Genomic DNA, 21,224 nt, shown 5'->3' on the forward strand with positions numbered 1-21,224 from the left:
CGTTGATAAATGTGTTTGTTGGTGCAGGATGTATTAAATTCGTTCATTTCTACTTTCACACATAAAGAATGTTTTCCCGTTTGAATTTAGTGAATCATTATTATAAATACCCTTGCACCCTCAGACATCTTTCACATTTTTCACATATAATGGCTCCAGTACCAAAGAAATATGAGGAAATCAGGGCTGTATTTTCACAGTGGGCACACTGTATGCCTGGCTGGGATTCAATCAATATTTGTCCTTAACTTTGACTTACTGTATATTTAAATGCCAGTTTCAATTCAAACACATTTGTTCAACTAGTTTTTTCATGATCACTGCAATTTCCGAACTGTTTTGTTCTGCATTTGTAACTATAGCTTATATAGATCCCTGTATAAGAGGCATTAATTTGAACAGCGTGAAATCTGAACTCGAATGGGGTTAGCCGGTCATTGAGCATGCGTTAGCTAATACAAATGTTTGAACAGCCTTTTGTGCATGACAGAGGCACTTCATGGGTGTTGGTATCAAGATGAAAATGCTGGATCAAAGCAGTTATTCTGCAGATCTCATCGATGCTGGCACCTCCATTCATGTGCGCTGTGCTGGGCTTGAAGCAGCCGTGATGATAAATCTCCTCTCCCGTAGAGACGGGTCTGCACACAACAGACTGAGCAGATGACGCGCGTTTGAAATCAGCATGCAGCAGAACCCCCTCCTGCCCTGCACTGTCTGCTAGCCCACGTCTTCACAAGCCCTGTCATTTACGGAGTCCTCCAGCCAGTCTGCACCACAGTCCCCCGAGGGAGAGAGAGGGGGGGGGGGGGGAATTACAGAGATTGTCTAGAGGGAGGTGTAGAGGCGGAGGGAGTGGGGGGAGGGAGGACAAAAAAGTTGAAAAAGAGGTGCCTAGAGATAGAGAGATGAAGAGGGAGTGAGGAGAGGGGGAGTGTGGGATTCAAGAGACAAAATAAGAGTTTGAAGAGGAGAATGAGGTGTAGATGGAATAGAGATTAGCACAACAAAATGAAATAAATAATTAAATAATGTGGTAAAAAGAGGGAATGATAAGAACAGATATTATGGGAATGTAAGAAGTAAGATAGTGAAGGTTAAACAAATCATTTGAAATGAAGGAATAACTGCTTTACAAAATGTCAACTACCCTGCTTCATAAAGCACAACACAGGCATTAAATCGGCATCCGTATGGTTATCAGTATTATTGCAATATTGTTTCCTTGTATTATTCATTAGTATAACTAATGTTATTGTCACTTGATTAAAATCCCATAGAGCAGCGCTGACCTTGGCACAGAATCCGACTCAGTTGAGGATGATAACATGAGGATGATAGCGTTTCCATGTTAACAGGTTTGGAACATTATCTGGGAGGAAGTATGAATCACTGCTTGGTGCTCAGCCACAGAGCCAGTGCTAGTCATTGTTGAGGGTGCACTGCAAAACGTTCTAGCTCAAATTATTCTTTCATATATTATTAACATGATAAATAATCTTGATAATCTACATTCTGTGGCACACAACAATTTAGCATACAGTATGCCAGATAATCAATTGATCTCTTACATCATAAAGACACTATCTTGTAATTTTGAATGAAAATGTTATATGCTGTAACAATGATATGATTGAACAGCATCCATAACAATATACTAATACTAAATGTATTAAATTGTCACCTGTCTGGTGATTGAGGAGATATGATTATTGCTAAATATTATGTTTACCTTGATTTATAGTGCCTTAACCTGAGCAGACTCTGTCCTCATCTTTATAATTCAGGAGTGGAACTACATTAATCAGCAGACATTGTGATGGAGTGTGGTGTGTGTCAGAGGGGGAATTATGGAGTATGATTTTGAACAATGACAAAGCATTTTACAGTATTTATGTATGTATTGTGTATTATGCCTGATTACAAGTATTGAGATTTGCTCCTAAAACAACTATACAAAGCAAATATAAAATCCACATTGATGGATTTTGAATAAAATGTAATTTACCTTGGAAACTAAAGGTCAGACTAGTACCTTATGATAAAGATTTTGTGTTTTGTGTGTTCATGTATAACATGAAAAAAAACATACTGGATCTGAATCATACAGATCAGTTAAAATTAGGGATCCAAACTATGAACAACACCTACTATGAATACATACCTACATGAAAAGCCTATATATATTTGGATTTATTTATTGTGCTTTATTGTTGTTCTGATTGTAAACAGTATACTTTTTGGAATCTGGTAAAATACCTGTTTTCAACAGTAATTTAATAATTGCTGCCCATCTGACCAACAAAACTGATCAAACAGCTTTTATGTACCACTGTATAACATGCAGGTCATGAAATGGGGAGGGTGCATTCTGATACCATTGTTCGCAGTGCCCCATCAGGTTCTGCAGGATTTATGCACTGTCAATTCAGTGAGAAAACGCAGAGTAAGTGTGAACGAGAAAGAAAAGAGAGTAACATAGTGTCAAAAGAGAGATGAAGAAAGAGTGAGAAAGTGGAAGATATGGTAAGGGAAGAAGAAAAGCAGGTGAGAAGACAAAAACAGAGAAAAGCTCTGAGAGAGAGAGAGAGAGAGAGAGAGAGCCATCCTTCTCCCATTTCCTGCTGTATTTGCAGTTCTCATCATAGTGCCTCACACAGTCAATACAGATGGGACATGAAGAGAATTATGTTACACCATTGTTGGACAACACTGTAGTCTGTTTAATGTAAATACACCCACAGTAAATGCACTCATATTCCCATGTAATTGAATCCAATTGACAGCAATAATGGAGGCTAATAACTACGCCTTTGATCAGCAGTGAAATACTAGCTACTGTAACAGCCTGAGCTGACTACACAGTAGTTTTTAATATTCCTCCTGTGTGACATGTATTGTAGTTAATTATGGTAATTAAATCTACGTTTTTTGAGACTACAGTTTGAGTAAAATATTAATACTGTATGCAGTGCTCCGACTGCTATTACTTCTGATCACCCAGAACACTGCTCAGACATCATATTGACATTCATGCTCATAATGCCATCAAATCAACAGGCCAGCCTTTGATACAATGACTCATTTTAAATAAATCACTTGGTTGGATAAATAGCCATGAATATGTAAAATATTATACATTATTTAGCAAAAGATCAAAGCAGTCAGCATAAAAAATACTGTATATTAAATAAGAGAAATGAACCACTTCAAGAGATGCAGGGTCCCCATATGGACACCATGCTACCTTTCCATTGCTCTGACCATGTAGGCTGAAACTGCAGTGATATGAATGCAAAGGGTATTATAAAGATTCAGTTCTAGTGCTAGAGCGTAGAAACACTGCCACAGATGAGAAAACATCACTACACCAGGGGGTCACCAGCAGACAGTCCATTGTGGTTTACCAATGTCACGCTTATGATACACAAAGCACACAGTTAACCACAATGAGATAACTTTCAAACAGCATGTAATCACTTCCTCATTTTACTGTCACTTAGTCCGACTGATCACAGCAGCTGTTACCAGCGTTTTATGGTGTTTCCAGAGAACCAAAGCGGCTGTCGGAATGAGCTGTAATTATGTGGAAAGCCGGGATCCCAACGAGCAACTGGCAAGGAATAAATGGATCTGCAGCATGGGCGCAGTGAATAAATGCAATGAACTGGTTGGGTCTCACAGCCTGGGCCTTAACCATGCAAAGCTGCCCCCCTACCCTAAACCATGCAAACCTGGCCACCCCCCACCCTAAATCAAGCAAACCTGCCCCCCCCCACCCTTAACCATGCAAACCTGCCACCCCCACCCACCACGCCCAGCAAAAAACATCTACACATTCCATCAAAAAACAAGAAGATACATTTTCACCATCAGTCTAAAGACCCACAACACCACACATTCTGCCCCAAAGAACACCACATATTCTCTGCTTGAACCAATAACACAATGAGCAGTCATTCTCCAGTGATCGATTCAGTGGTTACAGGCTATAATTTGGACCAAGCCTGAGCTTTGCGTCACACTGAGCTGTGAAGTGCATAAACATGTACAGTCCTGTGGGATGTCAACAGTGAGGCGAGGTTGCTTTTGATAACAGTGGAAATCTCACACTGACTTTTAAAATAACTGGCGTATTTATAGAAGGTGTACAATTTCACACAAGCTCAAAGGTGTTTTTCCTGATAATTGGATGATTCCATTAGCTTAAAAACCCCTTGAAGTTCAGATGCAACTGTGCACTTCTTTCTAAAGGACGTATAATTTCAAATGTCATGTCTTAAAATATCCTTGGCGTTAGACTTTGTGCGATACCCAATTAAATGTAATGAACTATCAGCTTTGTTTATAAATAAATCCTATTATGGAAAATAAAATGCAGCTGCAATATACTTTTAACTTATTTTATTTAATCAATGCTATTTCAATTGTTTTGCACAACACTGTGAACTCAATGCTATGGCCAGGTGTTCAGCACCAAACTAGAAGGGCAGAATCCTAAATAACAAGCTTAAAACAGGCTGAATAGCTTGTTCTCTCAAGCATTCTTATGTGATTGCATTTCTGAGATGGACAGAATTGCAGTGTAATAAACAAAATGCAACATAAGGCTTTACTTAAATTTGCCAATTTTGAAGCCGGAATGTTCCACCATTTTGTGACACCTACACTGCACAGCCAGTTGAATGGAGGCGTTGCTCATCCCCACCACATTCTCAGCAATGCAGGTCAGCAGGAAACCGTTGTCATCACGGCTCACATTGACGAGGGTCAGGTTTACGGAGTGGACAGAAGGGCCATTGTACTGCTGAGGGAGAAGACACAGAGAAGCAGTATTACTTCAGAGGGAGGCATCATAACCAAACCAAAACAACATAATCTGGCTTCTACTGTACATTCGTATAGTGTCCCTGTGTCTAACCCACTAACCTGGTGGGTGTTGATGGAGTGAAGGTCATTGACCATCCAGTCCACATCAGGGTAGGGCATCCCCGAACCATTGCAGGTGAGTGTGACATTATCACCTTCAATTACTGTGAGGTTACTGTGTGTCACACTGATTTCAGGCAAGTCTAAATGTAAATGAAGAGAAGGTCAAGCATGAATTCTGAGGTTTACAGACCATGCATGAAGTTATGGTCATAAACTGGCTGATTTACAAATCAAAGTAAATACATGTCCTAAGCCTGAACCCAACCCTTCAACCATCGCAGACCCTTTAAACCCTAAAAATAATGAAACTGAGTGTTCCTACCACAGAAAGAGTTGTTCATTTCCTGCAATGGGATCCTTGCAACCCCATTATAACAGTAGAGCTGCTGACTGTGGAGTCCAGCTTCTCCTCTCTGCTGCCACAGTTGAATCCAGCGGACATCACAGCTGCAGTTAAACAACACGTCATCCAGCCTCCTTTAAGGGGGGAATGAATCAGAAATAAAAAAGAAAAACAAATGCATTACAGACAGGTCTGAAGTGGTGAAAGGGCCACTTAATCATCTGACCAGGCACAGCCATGAGTATGGGTATGCTGGTCATATTATGGGTTTGCAAGAAATGGATCCTTCAGTCAGAGACATTTTTATCAGAACACTACATTTCACAGCTAACCTGCCCCTTTGTGTCATATTTGTGCAGTAGTATTTGTGCAGTAAAGCAGTGATGTGATGCTTTAACTTGTGAAGAACCTATGCACTTGTAAATCGCTTTGGATTAAAAGCGTCTACCAAATGACAAAAATGTAAATGTAAATGTATTATTCTAGCATATGCCATGTTCTAGACACTAGTAGGCTGGTCACCAACAAGGAATGTCGGTATGGAGGTATTGTACACACCAGCATGGGCTGCTGGTGATAGCAGCCAAACCAGATCAATGTTGCTTGATGTAATGTGTGCTGGTAACCAGTTAAATAAAGTCTATTCCAGGTCTCCATAACAATATAATTCAATAAAAAACAGCAAGAAACAATAATATAATAAACGATATTAACAGAAGAACTTGGCCATCCAGCTTGGCGCACATGACCACGCTGATCACCCAGCCTAACTAGCCACATTAGTTCACCAGCACCAACAAGATCACATTAGTTGACTAGTTTAACTGACTGCAAGACGATTGTGGCTGCCCAGCTTCACCAACAAGTCCATACTGGTTCACCAGCCTCATCAACAAGGTTTCAACCAGCGAAACCATTATCAAATCAGCAGTAACCAGCACAAACCAGTTTGGACCAGCATGAAATATGAAGCAGTGTTAGCTCTGGATTTACAGGAAGAAGACAGGGAACAGAGCGGCAATGCCCAAGACAAATAAAGGGAGGGGGGACTATGAAAATGCCTCAGACATCTCTCAAACCTAAGATCATCTACAACAGTCAATGTGTGATATGCCGCATTTATTGAATTGAATTGTCTGTAAAATAATTCAGTAACACACATCACTTTTGGCAGGTCCTGCAGAGGGGATTGTCTGTTCTGGCTTGGTTTCCTAACCTGGTAGGGTAGAAATTATCAAGTGACAGTTACTGGAATTGTTTTGCAGTAACACAAATGAGAGAAAGCTGCATGATGACAGCAGACATTTAGAAATAGACCCGATATGTATCAGTCGAATGCAACCCGGGCAAAAATGCTTTTTGGCTTCATGTTCCAGGTGTGCTATGCTGGGATGATGGTCGAATGATGTTGCAAAAGAAGGTCAGGCAATGATGCAACAATCATGACCACAGGATTCCCTTGCTTTTATATAGTGCTTTTCTCATACTATAAGCGCTTTACAGTGATGGGGGGGAAACCCGCCTCAACCACCATGTGTAGCACCCATCTGGGTGATGCAATGGCAGCCATTTTGCACCAGATGCTCATCACACATGAGCTGAGGTGGAGAGGAAGGACTTAGGTGGTAAGAGCAGTCGTCTGGCAGTTCGATCCTGGCCAGGGTGGGTCAAAGTGTCCCTGAGCAAGACACCTAACCCCCAATTGCTCCTGACAAGCTGGTTGGTGTCTTGCATGGCAGCCAATCGCCGTTGGTATGTGAGCGAATGGTTGAATGAGAACCATCAATTGTACAATTGTACAGCGTTTTGGATAACGGCGCTATATAAATGCAGACAATTTACCATTTGGATACTGTAGAGGTCAACAAAGGAAAACTGTAGCATTGGACTAAATGCACAGTCATATTGAATAATTTCACAAGCAACAACATTTTCATCCACAGAATCTGTGAACTTGTGCCTTGTGGCAAAGAGGAGAGGCTTGTTTCCCAATAAATATACATAATCATTGGGTTTAGAAATAATTCAGATTCAAACAATAATATTTTTAAATTGGTAAAAAAGTGTGATCAGTGATACATGTGATCCAGATTTTTACTGGTTCAAGGATCAGAAAATAGTGGAGCTCTAGTATTTGAGATCATGCTGTGCAATTTTACTGATATTGAAATAATCTGGATGGCTCACCTACAAAAAGATCAGTGAATCTGCAAATAATTCATACAGAAAAATAAAAACAGATGTTTGTTATTTGTTTTTGTGCATACACTGTAACTCGCCATCTTAATCTAATTCTAAATTGAAAGCATTCACAATAAACTGCACCCAGGATTTTCTGAACACCAGCTATAAGCTTTTATGCTTTAATAATTCTGTTTCATATTTCATAATTCCCTGGTCTCCACAAACATTGGCCTGAATTCAACATTGGCCCTTAACTCAAACTTACAATGCACATGTTATGTTTTCTTATTCATAAACATGATTTGGCACATCTGGTGATTGCTAATTGTGTGAAATTTGGACAGATTTATTTAATCCAGGCTACAGTGTCTCTTTATCTTTTTGCTCCATCAGTCTGGCCCCTCCATTTTTTTCCACTTTTTTATAAAACAATAACACTCCTCTGAGCTAAAAATGACTGACAGTGCCAGTAATTAATTCAGCAAATATACACTCACTGAGCACTTTATTAGGAACACTATACTAATACTGGGTATGGCCTCCCTTTGTTCTCAAAACAGCCTCAATTATTGGTAGCATGGATTCCACAAGATGTTGAAAACATTCCTTTGAGATTATATTCCCTGCTGCAGATTTGTCAACAGCAAATTAATGCTGTAAATATCCCGTTCTACCACAACCCAAAGGTGTTCTATTAGATTCAGATGCGGTGACTGGCTGGACACTGAAGAACATTGAACTCATTGCCATGTTCATGAAACCAGTTTGAGACTAATTTTGCTATGTGACATGGTGCAATATCATGCCGGAAGCAGCCATTAGAAGATGGGTACATCATGGCCATGAAGGCATGTACATGGTCAGCAACAATACTCAAATAGGCTGTGGCACTGAAGTGATGATTAATTGGTATTAATGGGCCCAAAGTGTGCCAAGAAAACATTCCCCACACCATTACACCACCGCCACCAGCCTGGCTGGCATCAACAATCATGCCTTCATGTCAAAATCACCGAGATCCCATTTTCCCTATTCTGATGATTGATGTGAACATTAACTGAAGCTCCTGGCCCATATATGCATCATTTTACGCATTGCACTGCTAGCACACGATTGGCTGATAATCGCATGAATAAGAAGGCGTACAGATGTTCCTAACAAAGTGCTCAGTGAGTATATATTTAACACAAAACAACACAAAAAGCTCCACAGTTGTGTACAATTTCATGTTTCAGACATGTTTGAGTTAAGAAATCTGAATTCTGGTGAAGACCTCCAAAGTTCAGTCTTAGAAGTTGGTTGCATTTTCTACTTCTCTTGATCAAAAAAAATAAATCCCAAATACATTCAATGATGTTGAGGTCTGTAGCCCATTGTAGCCTGATCTTCTTAGTGTGGTTTTCACTGAAACAAATGTCAATCAAAGGGTATTGTTGACATTGTTGACATTTGCTTGTATTTATCCGTGTTCATGATGGTTTAAATGAAAATCAAATCACCAATGAACAGATATTGTTTTACAGCCCCAAACCTGCACTAATGCTTGACAGATGGTTGTAGACATAGTTCCAAGAGTCTTTCATTGCTTGGGCTGCATACATACTGCCTTGTCTTTGAGTCATTGGTCCACAAAACCTTTACCATCTCAGATGTTTGGTTTCTGTATATCAGTGCAAATTTTCTTTCTTTTGTTTATCTCTTATTCCCAGTAGTGGCTTTTTGACAGCTACATATCCTTTCAGACCCAAGGCATTGAGTTCTCATAGTAGAAGGGTTGACAGAAACAACTGTGGATTTATTCAGATCTGAAGCAAGAGTGGAGTTCTCTCGATGATAAAATCTTGAAATACTGTCTTTGTAGTGGTGACAACTTCGGTGGTCTACCAATTTTTGCACGGTTCTTTGAAATGAGTCCCATTTTCTCTTGCAATTACCCTTTGAACTTTTTTTTACTAGTTTTCCTTTGACTTCCACCTCCTTATGCAGTTAAATTATCTGTTTGGGTAGGAAGCACCTATATTGATAAAATATACCAATATGGGTGGGTTGGTCTTAAACTGTGGTGAGGTCATGGTAATTGTCAGAATATTGCTATATTGATGAAGTGTTTGCATTTTGATCAACCAAAGCTGGGTTTTAAGTCATGTTGCAGCCACTAAGACCAGCCCTTTTGAACTTTGGGCCTTATTTTGTGTTTGAACTATTCCCTGTAAAACTAGCAGAAGTGGGTCCGTCCATGCCCTAAATAAATGTGCGTGTTCCACTTTAGACCATGTGTTAAGACTGTGAAAATAGAGCCCAAAGGGTTCTAACACAATGTCACTTTTGGTAACAACTTTTGTTGAGAGAACACAGCTGTAACTTGTTTGTTGATTGGAAGGATGGAAGACTTAAAGTGGCATTAGGGAAAGAGTGGATACAAATACATCGATTTGATATCATATGAGTGGTGGAGGCTTTTCTGAAAATTCCTGTTAAATATACCGTATGTTTCCCGAATTATTGTCGGGCACTGGACAAGGAATAGCCGATTTAACTAGAAATTGAATAAACAAAATGGTGGCCTCTGACTTTTGCAGAGTACTGTACATATAAAGGAGATATGGATGTCATTGTGCCTGGGTGATGGGATTCCATGGATCAGAAAATATTTAGATTGTGAGAGTTAAAACCAGTGACTATTTGGCATTCAGGAGACTGTAATCCCAATGGGTAGTGGGTTTACCACCTCTTGAAATGGCCAAGTCTCCATGAGGCAGTAACACTGCACCACAGACATCACGGTGCAGGAAGACAAGGTCTGAGATGCCCCGTGGTTATTTATTCATTCATTTGGCAAGAACAAGATAACCTCTCTCAATTACAAGAAGTGGCAAAAGATATGTGCCATACACAAACCGCAGATAGAAAGTTAGGAAATGGTGAAATGGAAATCTACTCCTGGGGAAGCAAGGTAAAGGGAGGTATTTCATACCTGATCTGAAATTAGGGTCTCCCTCACCCTTACGTTGTAAAAATGTGTGCTGGTATTCAGCGCATGGCCCCAACAGCCTGGGTCATTGTTAAGCGTATGCATTTTTAGGCTTTGATGAGTCTTAATCAAAGTCTCTGGAACCTCCACCCCCTCATGAATTACAAATACACATGAATACAGATGCTTGAAAGTGGCACAGTTGTAATATGCTGTAGAGGTGCATTGTGTTTGAACAGTTAAAAACACAAAAAACAATTAACATGTATGCACAAACAATTCAAAATAATCAAAGCTAACATCCATCCATCCATCCATTATCTTAACCCGCTTATCCTGAACAGGGTCGCAGGGGGGCTGGAGCCTATCCCAGCATACATTGGGCGAAAGGCAGGAATACACCCTGGACAGGTCGCCAGTCCATCGCAGGGCACACACACCATTCACTCACACACTCATACCTATGGGCAATTTAGACTCTCCAATCAGCCTAACCTGCATGTCTTTGGACTGTGGGAGGAAACCGGAGTACCCGGAGGAAACCCACGCAGACATGGGGAGAACATGCAAACTCCGCACAGAGAGGCCCTGGCCGACGGGGATTCGAACCCAGGACCTCCTTGCTGTGAGGCGGCAGTGCTAACCACTGCACAAAGCTAACATGAGATTGAATTTAAAAAATAACCTTAATAATAATAACAATAATATATGAATGATATAAATTTCATTTTTAGGCAGCACGGATGGTGCAGCGGGTAGCACTGCCGCCTCACAGCAAGGAGGTCCTGGGTTCGAATCCCTGTCGGCCTCTCTGTGTGGAGTTTGCATGTTCTCCCCGTGTCTGCATGGCTTTCCTCTGGGTATTCCGGTTTCCTCCCACAGTCCAGAGACATGCAGGTTAGGCTGATTGGAGAGTCTAAATTGCCCGTAGGTATGAGTGTGTGAGTGAATGGTGCGTGTGCCCTGCGATGGACTGGCGACCTGTCCAGGTTTTATTCCTGCCTTTCGCCCCAATGTATGCTGGGATAGGCTCCAGCCCCCCTGCGACCCTGATCAGGATAAGCGGGTTCAGATAATGGATGGATGGATGGATAAATTTAATTTTGAGAAGGTTCGACTGAAAGTACTGGCTATTCTAGAATGGTACAATGAGCTGATTATGAACTCTAATGAAAAAGAGTTTATTTTTTCACAATTTCCATTTGTAGTATTTATATCAATGCAACATTAAAAATAATGTATGAATAAATCATAAGGAATCATATTGAGCTGTGTTCCTGCAAAGAAACCGCTGTTTTATTGTGCTGATCTTAGATTGAACATTTTCCTGTTTGTTTCATGTGTTAATACATCTAATTATCCATTGAAAAGGTGTAAGAGTTCAAACTGTGAAAATACAAGGTTGTGCAATATCTGTATAGCTCAAATGAACAATTCCAGCAACTAAGGGCGGTCTTCAATCAACATTATGCAGGCAAATAAGGAGTTATTGTTTGTGATTGCCATGAACTGGCCAACTTGCTGAAATAGTTTGTGAAGAACTCATTTTGTATTAGAGTTCTCAAAGTTGAAAATAATTGTTGATTGAATGCTGGTCTAGAGCAGATATTTACTACCGTATTCCCATTAATGTAATCCATGTCCAACTTTGTGTAAAGTCGTATTAGCATGTGAGTACACTGCCATTAACAATGTCCATTTGTGCGGCTTCATAGGTGCGATGTAGGCCTGTAGGAGGTAGTCGTGACACAGCATGGAGGCAGATCGTGTATAACTAAGATTTAGCGGCAAAGTCGTTACTGTGGAATCAGATTTCTGTTCAAATGATCAAAGAAACCACTACATTTTTGATTTAAAAAAAAAGAAATTAATTTCAAGCAAAACATTTCTGATTCCCATGGCTTTTCTTATCATTCTTACGCTGATGACACCCAACTCTTAATTTCCTTCCCCCCCGACACCCAAGTCACCACACGGATCTCTGCCTGCTTGGCTGATATCTCTGCGTGGATGACTTCCCACCACCTGAAGCTCAACCTTGCCAAAACTGAGCTTCTCTACATCCCTGCTAAGTCCTCTCCGTCAATCGACCTCTCATTGACTGTTGAGGACTTTGTAGTTTCCTCCTCCCATACGTTAAAGAATCTTGGGGTGACTCTTGATAACTGCCTCATCCTGGCTCCACAAGTATCCTCCACTGCCAGAACCTGCAGGTTCTTTCTGTATAATATACGCCGTATTCGTCATCTCCTGACTGAGAAAGCCACCCAGCTCCTAGTCCAGGCGCTCGTCATTTCCCGCCTGGATTACTGCAACTCCCTCCTAGCCGGTCTCCCAGCGTGTGCCATCAAGCCCCTCCAGCTGGTCCAGAATGCTGCAGCCCGCCTGATCACCAGTCAGCCCAGGTCGGCTCATGTCACCCCGCTTCTCATTGGCCTCCACTGGCTTCCTATTGCCGCACGCATCCATTTCAAGGCCCTAGTGTTGGCATTTCAGGCTGCTAAGGGGACTGCCCCACCTTACATACAATCCCTGATCACTCCCTACTCCCCAGCTAGACCACTCCGGTCTGCCAGCTCTGGTCGCCTTATGGTTCCCTCTCTACGTGCACCTGGCGGTCGAGCTGCACGTTCACGCCTGTTTTCCGTTCTGGTTCCTCAGTGGTGGAATGACTTGCCTACCACTGTCAGAACAGCAGAATCCCTCCCCCTATTTCGACGCAGACTCAAAACCCACCTTTTCAAACTCTACCTTAGTCCTCCCTCCTGATTTCCCCTCCCCCTCCTTTCTGATATCCCTATCCTTGTCTAACCCCCCCCCCAAAAAATGCACTTATGATGACAACTATGTTTAGAACAGCATTTCATGTGTATTTTGCTAGTTTCTGGATGTGATGCTTTGACTTATGGTAGAACCTATGCACTTGTAAGTTGCTTTGGACAAATGTAAATGTAAATGTGATTCCGATACCAACACAATGAAGAAGAGCCTGTATCGAGTAAAACAAAAATATTTTCTATTTATTGAAATATGCTGCTTGCCATAAAATTGTGTGAAGGCAGCACTCCAAACATACAGACAATCAACAAAAATCAATGGCTATAGCTCAGCCAATGAGTGCAAGCAGCTATAGGCATGGATGTTTTGATCTGTTTGAGATGCAGCATATCCATTTGTTGAGCCACCTACACCTCCATCCATCCCTTGTTTGCTAACCAGTTTGGAATGACAAATTGTGCTCATGCGCTCATTGAAGCCGTTGGTAATTCAGGACAGAACTGTTAGGCAATTTCTCCCCTCAGAAGCACATGATGATAACACTGCTTCTTCTCACACTGTGGGAATCATGTCAAGCTCACACAGACATGAGTTGGAGGTAGAGTCATGTAGTTGACCAGTAGGGGTCAGTGGTGTGTGTCAGTAGGGGTCAGTAGGGGTCAAGGCCGTTTATAATGACAATTATGCAATGCCCTGTAGGGCTGGCTGCCAGTCAGCTGTTCACAGTCCAGTTTAGCAGGAGGCCCTTGCCCCATCATTGTGACTACACTTCACTGAAGAAAGAACTCAATAAATCACCTAGTGAGCTGAGGGGCAAGAACAACAACAAAAAGTGTTTTTTTTCTCATGGTATTACACCTTCATTCTGCTGTGCAAACATGAGATATGCTGCACACATTGGAACAACACAGCTTGATTTAACATTCAATAAAACAAACAAAAACTTCAAGCACAAGAAGCAAGAAGGTTCACTCCCGTGCTGCATGTTGTATCAGCTACAATCTATAGTGCCAATTACTCAGTGAAAGGTAATTAGCATTGGCTGCAACAAGATTCCCCTGAAGTATCCTGCTATGGTGAGAAAATACAAAAATCATTTCATTATTGATACATCAAATTCACCTGGGGGGGTATGTTTAATCCATTGATTCAATCAATAATATTTGTCCTTAGAAAGGGTGAAACCGCTGGGATTCCAAGTCATTTGTTAGTCCAGCAACTTAAAGCACTGTAGCATTGCGTGCCATGCAAAACTTTGCAGTCAATCTGTCCAAAACTATTAAATGGGAATAAGAAAACCAGTCTAATTTATAATAGATGGCAGACTTTGAACCAACCTTCAGAACTGATTTCTATGAAGAATTAGAGCCTGACAATAAAAAAGCATCTCTTGAGTTTAATTGAATTTGAGTGTCTTCAAAACCCCCAGTGCACGGAAACATTCATACACAGTATTTGTCAAGCAGAAGGAAATTCATTCCCTTTTAAAATCTTGCTCATTTTCTTCACACTTCTTCACACAACTTTGATATTATTGGTCCTTGTCATTTTTTGCAATCAATTGTTTTCTTTAAAAAAAAAAAACAGAACACAGCACAAAAACAGTTCACCTCAAACACCCAGAACTACAGCAGAGATTCCACATCAGCAGCCGCTGAAAGCCAAGCATCCAGTCTCCTGTAACTCCACGAATCAGAGCGATTGATGTTTCCATATAAATCATTTGTGGGAAGCTATTCACCCAATGAAACCACGGCAAGGAGCGCGGTGGCTTCCACCTTTGTGCAAGAATCTTTTTTAGCTGACCATACACATTTCTGAGGTAAAGATAAATCAAGTTTCAATAGTCATTTAAAATTAGTACTCTGGGACAGCATGGAATATATCTGTCAACAATATTGGATGAAGTTGCAGCCATTTGGTTCCACTGGTCCTTGTTTTCTCAACATTTTCAATATACCTCCACAGTTAGTGCACATAGAGAGAAAAGGGATTCCCCATTACTCTGCCTTGTTTCTTTGCCATTCTCATCGTGTTTGTGTCCTGTATGCGCTGGCAGTTCCACTGGCCTTGGTTCAGAGGAGACACAGGTCAGTTATAAAAATGGTGCATGTGCCACATATAGTGGCAGAAAGAGGTCAAGATGAAGTTTCAGAAACACCATTTTGTGTTTCTGCAGTATTACAGCCCTCTCACAAGTCTGACACCACTGATTCAGACCAACCGGATACTATACTCAGCTCTGTATTCTTCACATTTCATTTCTTATCTGAGGCTGAAACTTATGAAATATTATATACTGTATCGCACTAAGGACTATTCATGAAGGGGCATCAAGGTAATCACTGTGGTTATGGATGCTTTGTTTGTAGACACACCTCTCTATGCTCTATAAATATTCATAATATAATCTACCATAAACCCCTATTACCCACCCACCAGAGCCTCCGACTTATTACAGATGTTGGAACGAAGGAGGTTGATCTAACTAAACTGGCATGGTACAGTAATGTGTATCCTTTCCAGCAAATATAAACACAACCGCATCAGCTGAAGGCATAGATTAAGGTATATGGCTATGTTCCCATAACTTTGAGTACGTTGGCATCCATTACATTATCTGACTTTGAGGTGCTAAAATGATGTTTAATGATCAGAATAGTGATTTAAGAAAGAAACTCAATAGACTGAATACCCAACATCCTTCACAGTGTCTATCCATGATGCTCCCCTAATGTTGAAACAAGGCCAAGCGATTCAACTATGCATGAAAACACAGGAACTGGGGTGCAGAAAAATGGCAGCAGATTCTCTGGACTGATGAGACAAAATGTGAAATATTTGTCTGTAGCAGAAGGTAGTTTGTTCGCTGAAGGGCTGGAGACCAGTACAAGAATGAGTGTCTGCAGGCAACAGCGAAGCATGGTGGAGGTTCCTTGCAAGTTTGGGGCTGCATTTCTGCAAATGGAGTTGGGGATTTGGTCAGAATTAATGGTCTCCTCAATGCTGAGAACCACAGGCAGATACTTATCCATCATGCAATACCATCAGGGAGGCATATGATTGGCCCCAAATTTATTCTGCAGCAGGACAACGACCCCAAACATACAGCCAATGTCATTAAGAACTATCTTCAGTGTAAAGAAGAACAAAGAGTCCTGGAAGTGATGGTATGGCCCCCACAGAGCCCTGATCTCAACATCATCGAGTCTGTCTGGGATTACATGAGGAGACAGAAGCATTTGAGTCTGCCTAAATCCACAGAAGAACTGTGACTACGTTCTCCAAGATGTTTAGAACAACCTACCTGCCGAGTTCCTTAAAAAGCTGTGTGCAAGTATACCTAGATGAATTGATACTGTTTTGAAGGCAAGGGGTGGTCACATCAAATATTGACTTGATTTAGATTTTTCTTCTGTCCATTCACTTCTTCTGTTCATGCATTTTGTTAATTGATAATAATAAACTATTCACATTTCTATTTTTGAAAGCATTCTTATTTTACAGCATTTTTTCACACCTGCCTAAAACTTTTGCACAGTACTGTATGTTTTATTTGTCCCAACTCCCTGAGGAATTGAACAGGATTTTTGTAGATGTATTGGACTTGAGCTCAGAAAGTCAGCAGAGTACAAAGTGATGGCGTACACAGCCTTTGGCTGGCAGACTCTGCACCAACAAAAAAGATGCATCTTGACTATGTGAAGGTGCTTGTTTGTGGCAAATAGTCTCCTATCATATCTCCCTTGCCGAAGCCCAAGAGCTTTAGGCAATTCTGCAATAGACAAAATATTTCATTTTACTATTTGATAAGTTATGTGAATAGCAATAACTTGGAAGCCATCTGAATCTGTCTGTTTTGTTTATTTTAAATATTTTACATTTATTAGAGGTTAGGTTTTCTATCTCAAACTTTCCCTTTTGTTTAATAGAATAGTGCTTACTTACAAACAATATATCACCAAAGGGGCTAATTTCAATAGGAAAACTATTGTCTGTTTTCTTGAAAACATCATCATGAGGAAATCCATTAATCCACCCAACTGTATGCTTTTCCTTTGAAAGGTAAGTGCTCTTAGGGGGAAACAGGGATCTGTGTAGATCCATTTACATCTGCAGTGTGAGTCATTCATCAAAATACAACACCTGCCACAACTTACAATGGAGCTGAGGTAATATATGCAGTTGTTGTTCCAAAAAAAAACAGTGTTTATCATGAAATCACAAGATTTGTAAAATGTATTTCGAGGACAAGTCAGGGGGTTCTTTCACCATCGATCCACTAGTCTCTGTAAAATTATCTGTCTCCAAGACCACCATTTGCTGCACAATGTTTTTACGGTTTTCCACCATAAATAATCAGACATTTTCTTTCAAAGGAAATTCCCAGCTAATGCATCTTTTCACTGCTAATGCATGTGCACTGCAAATAGTGAAAACTTCCATACACAAAGCACCGCAATTGTCATTACTTGATTCACCTCCATTAGAGAAATGTGTGATTGCCAACATTGAGCACACAGATGTTTCTGGGGCCTGAAGATCTTCTTCAGTACATCACCAAGGACAAACAGGCAGAGTGACAGGCTGGACTACAGGCAGCTGTACGATCAGGCAGGCTTTAGAGTCTGATGCGCAGTCAGTGCAGAAGTGCAGCACAATTCACTCATAATGCTAAAGAACTAGGAAAAGTCTATGATATGCCCATTAAAATCATTTCATTATTGATTGACTTTGTTTTTTAATTTATTTTAATAACTGTTATTTTTTCTCATTGTTATTTTTCAGTAAAACCTAGTTACTTTGATAAGACGAGGATGGCCTTCACAAACCAATCATTTCCCGGTACACATTCACTGGGATGCATTCAATTAAAATCACTAAATTACAATCAATTAAAAAGCTCTACATTGGAAACCATTGCTTGTAGTGTTGTTGTTTCATCTGAAGAGCTAATTGGATTAACTCAAAGCACAGAAGTAAACATTACACACAGACTGTCTCCACACCTGAACTTCACCCATTTCTCCTCAAAAATGCTCATTATGGATTTTCAGCTTATTATTCTTTTTTGGAGTGGCTTTAATAAAAAATACAAAAATCAAGCAGCTGATCCCTTCTTCATTTAGATTAATGTTTTTTTTTTTTTAAAAATACATTAAACTCTCCCTCCTGCCCACTACTACCACACACTCTCTTGCTCTCTCTCCTGCCCACTACTACCACACACTCTCTCTCTCTCCCTCCTGCCCACTACTACTACACTCTCTCTCTCTCCTGCCCACTACTACCACACACTCTCTCTCTCTAACTCCTGCCCACTACTACCACACACTCTCTCTCCTGCCCACTACTACCACACACTCTCTCTCTCCCTGCCCACTACTCCCACACACTCTCTCTCTCTCTCCTGCCCACTACTACCACACAGTCTCTCTCTCTAACTCCTGCCCACTACTACCACTCACACTCTCTCTCTCCTGCCCACTACTACCACACACTCTCTCTCCTGCCCACTACTACCACACACTCTCTCTCTCTCTAACTCCTGCACACTATTACCACACACTCTCTCTCTCCTGCCCACTACTACCACACACTCTCTCTCTCCTGCCCACTACTACCACACACTCTCTCTCTCCCTGCCCACTACTCCCACACACACTCTCTCTCTCCTGCCCACTACTACCACACACTCTCTCTCTCTAACTCCTGCCCACTAGTACCACACACACTCTCTCTCTCCTGCCCACTACTACCACACACTCTCTCTCCTGCCCACTACTCCCACACACTCTCTCTCTCCCTGCCCACTACTACCACACTCTCTCTCTCCTGCCCACTACTCCCACACACTCTCTCTCTCCCTGCCCACTACTACCACACACTCTCTCTCTCCTGCCCACTACTCCCACACACTCTCTCTCTCTCCTGCCCACTACTACCACACACTCTCTCTCTCTCTCCTGCCCACTACTACTACACACTCTCTCTCCCTGCCCACTACTCCCACATACTCTCTCTCTCCTGCCCACTACTACCACACTCTCTCTCTCTCCCTGCCCACTACTACCACACACTCTCTCTCTCCTGCCCACTACTACCACACACTCTCTCTCTCTAACTCCTGCACACTATTACCACACACTCTCTCTCTCCCTGCCCACTACTCCCACACACTCTCTCTCTCCTGCCCACTACTACCACACACTCTCTCTCTGTCTCTCTCTCTCTCCTGCCCACTACTCCCACACACTCTCTCTCTCCCTGCCCACTACTCCCTCTCTCTCTCTCTCTCCTGCCCACTACTACCACACACTCTCTCTCTCCTGCCCACTACTACCACACACTCACTTTCTCTCTCTCCTGCCCACTACTCCCACATACTCTCTCTCTAGTGCCCACTACTCCCACACTCTCTCTCTCTCCCTGCCCACTACTCCCACATCTCTCTCTCTCTCTATCTCTCTCTCTCTCTCCCTGCCCACTACTCCCACATACTCTCTCTCTCTCTAGTGCCCACTACTCCCACACACTCTCTCTCCCTGCCCACTACTCCCACACACTCTCTCTCTCCTGCCCACTACTCCCACATCTCTCTCTCTCTCTATCGCTCTCTCTCTCTCTCCCTGCCCACTACTCCCACACTCTCTCTCTCTCTCTCCCCCTCTGCCCACTACTCCCACATACTCTCTCACTCACTCCTGCCTCTCTCTCTCTCTCTCTCCCTCTATCTCTCTCTCTCTCTCTCCTGCCTGTGTCTCAGCTCAGTAAAGCGCCTAATGTCCAATGCCGTGCTCAGCGAGAGAGACTATTTAAGGGGACAAGAGATTGGCAGGTCTCTGTGACAGGACTTTTGATAAGGTAGCAGGTTCCATGAGCACTGACTTGACCATGCAGGTCATTCCCCAGCCTGTGATTACAGCTATATGTCTGGGGAGCATTGAAGCAGACATAAACCATTCTGCCTTATGCAGGTTTTTTCTCTTTTTTTAATTATGAACAACTGTCAATGATTATGAAATGGGGCTTTATTTGCACTGCTTTGTTTACTGTTATCATTTTCCACCAACAGAAATATGAAAGCCAACCATGCATATAAAGTCTCTCACCGAAGTGGCTGGGATTCAAGGGCATTAATGTGTGAATCATAACACAGCAGCCACAACATATCCCCATTCATATTATTATGGCAGAATTTTTCACACAGGTTCTATAAATGTATAACATTGAACATTTTTCAATAGAAGACTTCCCTCATTGTCTCCCTAACTTAGAAGGTATGTTTGTGACACTCATCACACCGATTCTAATTTCCTCACCCTGGTGGATGTGACATTGCCGTTGCGTATGACATTATATTGACAATTGCACGTTAAATGTTATTTCACGGGGTATTTTGTCCAAATTTAGCTCACGGGTTGGTATTTAAACACGTCTGAAGAACTCATTTAAAGGAATAAACTTTTTAATTAATATTAGTAATAGCAGTACACGAAATGATATGCAGTATCTATCTGCATAGATTATTATGTCACCTTCAAGCAAGTTATCCTGTGAAATATAATGTGATTTCTCCTCTGAAAAGCTAAGCTCCAGGCCTCTGATTTACAATGCATTGATGCCAACAAATTTAAAATCTACTGTTGAATCTTCGATGGATAATTACCCATCAGCAACTAGTGGTTGAAAAATGATGCTGACATATTCTTGCTGTGCTAATTAATGATGGTTTTCACATGTGGCAGGTATTCAGCCATCTGAGAGTAAGACTCCATTAATTCCCAAATGGATGAATCTATCAGCAATTTACAACCTGTCCAAACATACAGTAGCACTTAGGTATTTAAAAAACCTTTGATTTCCACAAAAAAGTTTGTGTTAACTGCATATACACTGGCAGGATATAAGAGGTCCTCTTCTCTGTGAAAATAATATGTGTCTTTAAATCACTATTAAATCATTATTCTGAAACATTGCAGTTTATGTGCTGTATTTAACCAGCACATGGTTTCT

General features: G+C 41.4%; 1 protein-coding gene across 2 annotated transcripts in view; it reads right to left on the bottom strand.

The window, feature by feature from the left end:
• LOC133130617 (NT-3 growth factor receptor-like) overlaps positions 1–21,224 on the bottom strand; it is a 156,631-nt gene that overhangs the window by 74,422 nt on the left and 60,985 nt on the right. Inside the window, exons 5-7 of one of the 2 annotated variants that reach the window (XM_061245313.1) lie at positions 5,255–5,409; positions 4,930–5,072; positions 4,669–4,804 (exon numbers count right to left, since the gene is read on the bottom strand). In XM_061245313.1, coding sequence (XP_061101297.1) covers positions 4,669–4,804; positions 4,930–5,072; positions 5,255–5,409 — 434 coding nt within the window. Of the gene's footprint in view, positions 1–4,668; positions 4,808–4,929; positions 5,073–5,254; positions 5,410–21,224 lie in introns of both variants that reach the window. The other variant, XM_061245311.1, reaches the window with a different exon arrangement.

Source organism: Conger conger, chromosome 6, assembly GCF_963514075.1.
Source record: "Conger conger chromosome 6, fConCon1.1, whole genome shotgun sequence".
Classification (NCBI taxonomy): domain Eukaryota; kingdom Metazoa; phylum Chordata; class Actinopteri; order Anguilliformes; family Congridae; genus Conger; species Conger conger.